We start from the raw sequence: 10,094 nt of genomic DNA, 5'->3' as shown, positions 1-10,094 counted from the left end.
AATCATACATGGATATGTAATGTAATACATAGTATAGTGAGATAACTCACCTGGACAGTTTGTTAGACGACTAGCAACTATCTCTCTGGCAATACGTGTAACACGTCTAACATGTATTAACTTATAATATTATTACTTATTAACTTTTATGACAATATTGAAAATGTAAATATTTCACTAATTCCGAATATAATTTCATGGCTATCAAATATGGATCAGCCAGGTAGGATAGTTAGGAGGCAAGACAATTTTAGAATATAGCTTTTTTGAAATCCAACAATTAAGTCAATGTGACCATTTTAGACACTTCTCCTGTAAGTAGACGTGTCAATACATACAACTAGAATTAATGACTAATATGTTACTTATAGGTTCCTATAAACGACTATAAAGATAATTGTAAGTTATCGTAAAAGCCTAGTTAACTTATAGTGTTTCTAACAAAAACCGAAATCTACGCGGATTGAACTCCAATATTGAAATTCTAATTACACTAGGCTCCCTAGCGCTCCAGAGCTTCACTAAAGTAGTCGACAACTAGGTAGTATAGGAGTAGTGGTTCGGGAAAGATTCCAAAGGATTTAGGGTTGAATGGGTGAGAGAATGAGCAGCAAAACGCTACTATTTATCAAGGTTGTAAAAATCGTTTGACGGTAGCTCGGCGGTCAACTGGTGTTAAGGGATTAATCGTTTTTGACGGAGATTAATCGAGGATTAATCGGGGACCATAGATTATTAATAAAATATTAAAATTAATTAAATATTACTATATCTTAAGAAAAACAAGTACTTCAAAATTAGAAAATAAGAAAAATTGTAATTTGAAAATTTGGAAATACGAAAATATGAACATTTTGGTATAATACTTGAAATTTTGAAAATTTGAAAATTTAGGAGTAAAAAAAGAAAGTTGGTTTTTTGAATTTTTAAAATTTTTTTTGACCATTTTTTGACTTTTTTTGACTTTTGTTGACCGATTAATCCCGCCAAGGCCGATTAATCCCACCAAACCCGATTAATCCTAAATTTCCGATTAATGCGCTAATCCTCAACGATTGGAGAACGCCAAACGATTAATCCACGATTAATCGCCGATTAATCCCGATTTCTGCAACCATGCTATTTATAGGCGGAATAAGGAGGCGTGTTGCGCCCTGTTTCCATGTGTGCCGCACCCAATGAAGTCATCATCTAATTTCCTATTTGTCACGTATCGAAATCCATCTAGACGGTGTGTGTCGCGCAACCCACCTGCGCGTGGCGCTTCTCGAAAAACTTCATAAAATTTTATCTTTCTCATCTGATACCTATTTTTGATGTTATTTATATACACGCATAGCTATTGACGAGTACTACAACTTTCATTTAGACTATGTCGGCTAATTCTCAATTTATTTTTAATAGTCTTAGACTGTTAAGATCCATATAAAAATCACAACTCCTTCATATGAACTCATTTATCCACTATATTTAAGTTGACAGGTTCATATTCATGAGATCTTCAACTCTAATTTAGATTGTTTTGGCTAACAATCAACTTATTTGAATTTAAATTTCTGTGTCAACACTACTATGTTGAAACTTTGAAAAATCATAATTTCCTCAAACGAAGTGATATTTGGACATTCTTCGTATACACACTCTCGTTTTTATGATTATTATGAATTTCGTTTATATTATTTAGGCTAATAAGTAACCTAACTTCAAATCACTTTTTACGACACTCTTTGTCGTATAGGGTTGAACCATGGTTGCAGAAATCGCTAATCGGTGAAGCGGCGATTAGGGATTAATCGGCTAGGCGGAGATTAATTGGGGACCATTAATTATTAAGAAAGTTATTCAAAAATTTGTAAATCTAATTTTAATCCTACAAAAAAAAGTGATTAATCGGCGATTAGGTCCGACTTTGACCTGTGTTGACCAAACCTGATTACGTCCGCTTAAGTTCGATTAGGTCTGATTAGTCCCCATTAGGTCCGATTAATTCCGACTTTAACATGTATTGACCAAACTCGATTATTGTGACCGATTAGCAATAAATCTCATCGGTTGAGGTCCGATTAGCGATTAATCGTCGATTAATCAGCTGATTAGGCCGATTTCTACAACACTAGGTTGAAAGCAAAACTTCGAAGAATCATAATTTCTTCATACGAAGTCGGATTCAATTGTTCGATATATCTATGTAAATCTTATGACGTTTCATACATGTTTATGACGATTAAATTGGCTAAAAAGTAATATATTTCTATTTTGAATTTTTAAACAACCGGTTTTGTATTGAATTCTTCTATATAATGAAAACGTGGTGTTATAACTCCCCCACTTATAAAGATTTTGTCCCTAAAATCATACTCCTAGCACACCTTAAGCTAATTCCTACACACTATCTTATTGGGGTTTCATCAGATCAACTTAGAATCTAGCCAACCTAGTTGCATTGAATTTGCCTATTTAGCCATAAAACTCCGTTTTCTACCTTTGACGTACTCCCAAACCTCTCGCGAAGTATTCCAAATCAGGAATTCTTATGGGATAAGTTAGATTTAAAAATGAAAGATTTGCTTGTAGAAAAATGGCCTATTAGGGAAATTGAAAATAACAAAATTTTTCCAAAAGATGCACTAGGAATACATTTTTCTTGTGAATTTTATATTCGTAAATTAAAGAATGGTGACTCTTATGATAGAAAGTGGTTGGTTTATTCAAAAGAATTTGATAAGGTGTTTTGTTTTTGTTGTAAGTTATTTAAAACAACTAGATTTAGAAATAATTTGGCAACCGAAGCAATTAATGATTGGAAACATCTTAGTGAAAAATTAAATGAACATGAACACATGATTAATTTAAAAACTTGGACACAAACACGACTTAGGTTAAGGAAAAATGAAACAATTGATAAAGAGTTACAAGAAAGAATAAAAAAAGATACTCAACATTGGAAAGAAGTTTTGGTAAGAATTATTGTTGTTGTAAAATATTTAGCTGAATATAATTTGGCTTTTCATGGAACTAATGAAAAAATATATAAGAAATCTAATGGTAACTTTTTAGGTGTACTTCAAATGATTGTTGAGTTTGATCCAATAATGAAACACCATTTTCAACTTATTCAAGATAAAAAAAAAAAAAAAAAAAAAAAAAAAAAGTCACTTTCATTACCTTAATCATAAAATTCAAAATGAATTAATTGAATTGTTGGCATCCGAAGTTAAAAGTGCAATTATTAGAAAAATAAAAAAAGCAAAATATTTTTCGGTAATTCTTGATTGCACTCCGGATGCAAGTCGTAAAGAGCAAATGACTTTGATTATTAGATGTGTTGATGTTGCAAATGTTCCAATAAAAGTAAAAGAGTTTTTTTTAGAGTTTTTAATGGTAGAAGATACATCCGGTTTAGGACTTTTTAATGTTTAACAAAATGCTTTAAAATCTATTGACTTAGATATTAATTGTATTCGAGAACAAGGATATGATAATGGAGCAAATATGAAAGGCAAATATCAAGGTGTACAAAAAAGATTGTTTGATATAAACTCAAGAGCTTTTTATATGTCTTGTGGATGTTATAGTTTAAATTTAGTTTTGTGTGATATGGCAAACTCTTGTCATAAAGCTAAAACATTTTTTGGTACTTGTCAAACAATATATAATGTTTTTTGTAGCTCCACACGTAGATGGAGTGTTTTACTTGACCATGTAGATGAGATAACCCTAAAATCATTGTCTACTACTCGTTGGGAAAGTCACATTGAAAGTGTTAAAGCAATAAAAACTTAACTTTTTCAAATAAAAGAAGCATTAACAAAATTAGCTCAAGTGAGTGATGATGGTAAGGTTTGTAGAGATGCAGAATCATTAGTAGATGGTGAATTTTCTAATTTTGAATTTATTTTAAGGTTAGTGATATGGCATGAAATTTTAATTAAGAATTAATTTGGTAAGTAAAAAATTACAAGCCAAAGATATGATTCTTGATGTTGCAATAAAAAATTTTGAATGATTAGTTAATTATTTTGAAAAATATAAGGAAAATGGGTTTGACATTGGTATTAATGAGGCTAAAAACATAGCAGAAAATATTGAAGTTGAACCAAAATTCCCTATCAAACGTGTTTATAGTAGAAAAAACAATTTGATGAAGTTCCAAATACCGAAAGAGAACAACAATCATATCAAGAAAAATTTAGAACCGATTATTTTATTGTTATATTAGATATGACTCTAACTCAATTGAGAAGTAGATTTGAGCAAATGCAACATTTTGAATTCATTTTTGGATTTTTGTTTGATGGTTCAAAGTTAAAATCTTTACTTGATGATGAATTAAAAAAATGTTGTAAGAAACTTGAAACTAGTTTGACAAATGGTGAGGAACTTGATATTGATGGAAAAGATTTATTTATTGAGTTACACGTTTTGCAGGAAATGTAGTTGGATGAAGCATATAAAGGTGAACTTCCTTGGACTGATATTCAAATTATGGAGTTTGCAAAGGAGATGGGCATGTTTCCCAATGTGTTGGTGGCATATAAGATTTTGTTGACGGTACCGGTCACAGTTGCTTCCGCAGAAAGAAGTTTTTCAAAATTGAAGTTATTGAAGTCATATCTTTGAAGTATCATGACTCAAGAAATATTAAATGGATTAGCAATTTTGAGTATTGAAAGTCAATTCCTACGAAGTATTGATTATTATAAAATAATAGATGTTTTTGCTTCAAAAAATAGAAGGAGACATCGTTTTAGATGAACTTTATATATACTTTTGTTTGTATAACCTTGTTTTGGTTTGATTGTAAAATCTATTTCATTTTTACTATTTTTTAAATAAATAAAGACATTAGTTTAGAATCTCGCCCCGGGCATTAAAAATCAATGGACCGGCCCTGCATGAACTACATTTGTAATTTAATATATTAATATAAAAAATAGGTTATTTAAACGTGTATATCTTCTTAAATAAATAAATAAATAAATAGAACAATTATATTCCATCGACAGGATGGGAATATTTATCCATCCACACACTTCCAAGACACATTCGCCACACAGTTTAGTTCAAAGCACATGCCTCGTAGACTTGGAGATATGTCTGTGCTGAGCCTCTAAAAATGTCGTTTGAAAAGTCAATACTCCTATATCCTTGACCATAATAACGTTACTTTTTGCTGTTTTGACTTTTGTTTGTTCATTATTCTCATCCACCCTATTTATAAATTCAAAATCTTTCAATATTGTTTATCAAGATTTAGAATAGAAACCCAACAGTCAATCCTTGCTTTGTTAATTGCTTTGAGCAATTTTCTCCACTTATCTGCAATGGGTGATTCTCAAACGGAGATAGAAGTTCCTTCATTTTTTGTATGTCCAATTTCTCTAGAAATCATGAAGGACCCTGTAACCCTGTCCACGGGAATAACATATGATCGTGAAGCCATAGAGAAATGGTTGTACACTCGAAAGAACTGCATGTGTCCCATCACCAAACAAGTTCTTACAGATTTAGAGCTCACCCCAAACCACACCCTTCGTCGACTGATCCAATCATGGTGCACAATTAATGGGCCATATGGTATCGAAAGATTCCCCACTCCACGGATCCCCATCTCCAAATCACAAATCTTGAAGCTCCTACAAGATTCTAAATCTCCCAATTTGCAGATGGAGTGTTTAAAGAAGCTAAAGACGATTGTTTTGGAAAGTGATGTCAATAAACGATCAACCGAAGCAGTTGGAGCAGCTGAATACCTATCTTACATCATATGTAACCCTAGTTGTAATCATACGTCACCATCATCGGTGGATGAAATCTCTGGTGTTAATGGATTTGATAATTCAGTAACAGCAGTTGATGAAGCGTTGAACATCCTTTACCACCTTCGTCTATCCCAAACCGGCCTTAAATCATTGTTCGGAAAGACAGGAGAACTTGTTGACGCATTAACTCGCGTGATGCAATGCGCCGCCAATTACGACACACGCACTTACGCCGTCTTATTACTAAAGTCAATGTTCGATGTGGCAGAACCCATTCAAGTGATGTCGTTAGAGACTCATTTCTTTAAGGAGCTTACACAAATCTTGGCCAATCAAGTTTCACCAAAAGCCACAAAAGCTGCGCTGAAATTACTTATAGAAGTATGTCCATGGGGGCGGAATAGAATAAAAGCTGTGGAGGCCGGAGGAGTTACAGTATTAATCGACATCCTGCTAGATTGTACTAATCCAACGAGAGTGTCGGAGATGGTCTTAATCCTGTTAGACCATCTTTGCCAGAGTGCTGAAGGACGCGCTGAACTATTAAGACATGGTGCAGGTTTAGCGGTGGTTTCCAAGAAAATCTTTCGTGTTTCACAGGTGGCAAGTGCGAGGGCTGTGAGGATACTGCATGCGGTGGCAAAGTTCTCCGGTAATACGAGTGTAATACAAGAGATGTTGCAGTTGGGGGTGGTGGGGAAACTATGTTTCGTGTTACAAGTGGAGTGTGGGAGCAAGACCAGCGAGAAAGCTAGGGAGATTTTGAAGATGCATGCTAGGGCTTGGAAGCATTCCTCGTGTATACCCTATAATTTGGTTTGTTCGTATCCATCTTAGTTAGTACATCGATGCATCAAGACTTTTCGGATGTAGAAGAGTTTTAAAAAGGAAACTCTTGTATACGATCTACGTTTGGTTATTTTTTTGGCTAGAAGAACCGTTGTACGTTTAAATTCTGGCACCAAAGAAGTGCTATCGAGCTCTAAAAGTTGTAATCATATACTCAATCCCTAAATTGGTATCTGAATTAATTCAAACTTTATCTGTCAAGTTGTTTAAGAATGCAAAATATTGAAATACCATATTGGTTTAGTGAAGATACTAGTCTAGTCAAGACAACTCAAATTGGTTTTCTAAAATGATGATTTTCAAATTCCAGCTGTATTCTTCTTCTATAATATTATTTGGTAGTTTGATCAGTTTTCCTTTTATCCGTTCAATTTAATAGTTTACTACGAAGTTCAATTTACAAAATAAAAATAAAAATCTGAAAATGAGGAATATATTAATATAAATTTAAGTGTATTCATATATGAATTCACCACTACCATATCGGCCACCAACCACCGCCATACTATAATCACTTCCTCTCTCTCTCTCTCTCTCTCTCTCTCTCTCTCTCTCTCTCTCTCTCTCTCTCTCTCTCTCTCTATATATATATATATATATATATATATATATATATATATATATATATATATATATATATATATATATATATATATGATCTGTTCCGTCAGTTCGGTACCATAAAATGATTAAACGACATATTTGAAAAGAGGGATTCAAGTTCATTCTCACATTCACAACCGTTTAATTTTTATTTTTTTCAATTAAACCGTCCTATTATTACGATAACGCTGCATATGTTTTAGGCCAAATATTTTTCATTTACAACTAAAGAAATTTATACATAGCTTTTCGTTTATCTTATGTTTTTTGTCTTGTAGAAATTAGTCCCTGGATTACTAACTCCAATAATATTTGATTACGTAAAAATATTTTATATTTTGATTAAATTTGTCCATTTATCTTTTTGAATAATTCGTGTTGATTTGTAGACTTGTAATTTAAGCTACAAATTTTATATATAATGACCATTGTAACGTCCCATTTTCATAACAAAAAATTTCATTTTTATTAAGGTAAAACTTCTCAATTATAAATCAATTCTAAGAAAAACCATTTATTTCCAGTTACAGTTATTGAAAATCAGAGTGTTATAATAAACGCGGAATTCTCAATGTTGTTGATGAGCTTATACACTTCCGCCTTCTCCTTCCCACGGTGACCAATAGAATCTGAAACAAAAACAACCGGGTAAGCATAAAACTTAGTGAGTTTCGCCCAAAATACCTCATACAAGAAACATACTAGCATGCATTTCGGGACCACACTCATCGGATTGGATTACCCTGGCCTAATCAGTCATCGAACTGAAATGCCACCATGCAACGGGTCCAATCAGTTATCAGATTGGAATACACTAGGTTTGCTAGCTTGCCGCCTCAACCCAATCGCTCGTTCCAAGCCTTCATGCCTATAGCTTGTAGTCGGCCCACACCATGTATCTTATCCTACAATACACAGCACGACCACCCCAACCTCAACCACCAGCATATGTTGACATATAAACAAACAAGGATCAAGAAGGCACAAAATACATGCAATATCAATCATATAGTTCGCTACCGCCTACTGGATCTCTCACAACACACTGATCCACCACCAGCTAACCTCCATGGAATGCGTAACCATAAGTAGCCAGAGGTGAGATAGTCACCCGAACAAATGATCCCACTCTAGAGCTACCACCAAAAAAGGAACAAGCAAAAAAAACCAAGATCAAAAGTTTTCAATCTATCCTACATGACTACATACAACCTGTAGGGCACTCTACTAGATGATAACCAATTTACTAGCACTTTAACCAGCATACCATTAATATGAAATCCTATCATACAAGGATATTATGTAGATCTAACCGATCACTACAACACAACATGATACATTACATAAGGATATATAACCAACAATCCAAGGAATGCATAATTGTATATACTCAATAGTGATATAAACACCCTGACATGTGATCTTACTCTAGAGCCACAACCAAACAAGGAACATGCAAGAAAGCCTAGATCAAGATTCCTGAGTCTATCCAACGTGACCTCATACAGCCCCTAGGGCATCCCTCTACTAAATGATAACCAAAACTAGTGGGTCGGCATTGGTTCCTTCGACTCACGAGTACAATGAGGTAAAACTCACCTAAATCGAAGAGGCTCGAAACACTACGATACACTCCCTTCTACATCGATTACTCCTGCGAAACCATTATCACCAAAACCAGATAGAATCTTAATCAATATCTCAAAACCCTCAAGTTTGGCCCAAAGTTGAATTTAGTCAAAAGCCAACGGTCAACGGAAGTCAAAGAAATTCAAGCTCCAAGGCTGGCTGAGTACGCCTAACGTACTCCCAACTATGTCGAACGTATGTGATTTAAGTCTAGTATGCCCAATGTACTCCCAAGTATGCCCAACACACTCAAGTTGTTCCAATATTCCCATTAAGCATTTTTCCCCTTAAGACCTTTCATCTAGAGGTTAGATCAAAATCCAAGTGACATAAAGTTTCCAACTTTATGACTTTGCATGGCTAGAAAGGGTCCAAATCCAAAACCCTAACTTTATCATAAGATTCTAAGCTTCATAACTCAATAATGAATGGAAGAACAAGACCAAGATCACATTTTTATGGCTCTTAGCACCTAAAAATGTCAAAAGGACAGATCTTATGGTCTAGAGTAATCCATACTCATGAATACCAATGTTATGGGACAAAATGCATAAAACTTAATAACTTAGTAAGATCTAAGGAAAAATTCATAAAGCTTCAAACTTTATACCTTCTGGAGATGAATGAGAGGGGTGAACTTCCAGATATATAGTTGATTCGAGCTTCCAAGAACTATCACCACCTTCTTCTTCCTTCAAAGGTACCCAAAAGCACACTCTTTGGCTCACAAGACTCAAACTAAGGTTAGCGTTTCAAGGGTGGACGTTGAAGAGATGAAAACTGACAATGGAAAGAGTTTAAGGAAGTTTAGGAGCTTAAATAGGGATAAAAGACCCAAATTTAGGGTTTGTGTTCTAATCGAGTACGCCCAACGTACTCTTCTAGAGGCGCGACTTAAGTTGATAGTACTCCCATCGTATTACCCTTCTTCCCAAATTCAAAATAAATTCAAACTACTACAACTTCTTCGATTCAACTCTATTTTTGGCGTTCTTTATATGTACAAAAAGGTGTTGAAGAGCCCTACCACCGAATCTAGTTACTTTGGACTAAAAACTTCTCGAACTAAAATTCATATTTCATGCAAGAAACCTGGCCTATGACTTTTCCCTTTCTACCCTTCGTCCCAATACACAACTCAAGGTTAATAAGATCTCTCAACCATCATTACCTCCTTCCAAAAGGTCTAAACGTTACCTCCTTAAGGCCTAAAGCCTTTATACAATCAGCTTCCCGCCTACGGCCCTGAAA

At 34.1% G+C, this 10,094-nt stretch overlaps 1 protein-coding gene across 1 annotated transcript; it reads left to right on the top strand.

The window, feature by feature from the left end:
* The first annotated feature begins 5,088 nt into the window (after nt 1-5,088).
* Nucleotides 5,089-6,859, top strand: LOC111898568 (E3 ubiquitin-protein ligase PUB22). The gene has a single exon (XM_023894464.3). The coding sequence runs from the start codon at nt 5,325-5,327 to the stop codon at nt 6,597-6,599; it is 1,275 nt and encodes a 424-aa protein (XP_023750232.1). The 5' UTR covers nt 5,089-5,324; the 3' UTR covers nt 6,600-6,859.
* Nucleotides 6,860-10,094: the final 3,235 nt, after the last annotated feature.

The sequence above is a fragment of the Lactuca sativa genome, chromosome 2, assembly GCF_002870075.4.
Source record: "Lactuca sativa cultivar Salinas chromosome 2, Lsat_Salinas_v11, whole genome shotgun sequence".
Classification (NCBI taxonomy): Eukaryota; Viridiplantae; Streptophyta; class Magnoliopsida; order Asterales; family Asteraceae; genus Lactuca; species Lactuca sativa.
Note: the sequence above shows the minus strand (reverse complement) of the source record. Positions and strands in the feature narration are given on the sequence as shown.

Coding starts and splice junctions, on each gene's coding strand:
- LOC111898568 (XM_023894464.3), top strand. CDS start 5,325: ATGGGTGATTCTCAAACGGAGATAGAAGTTCCTTCATTTTTTGTATGT.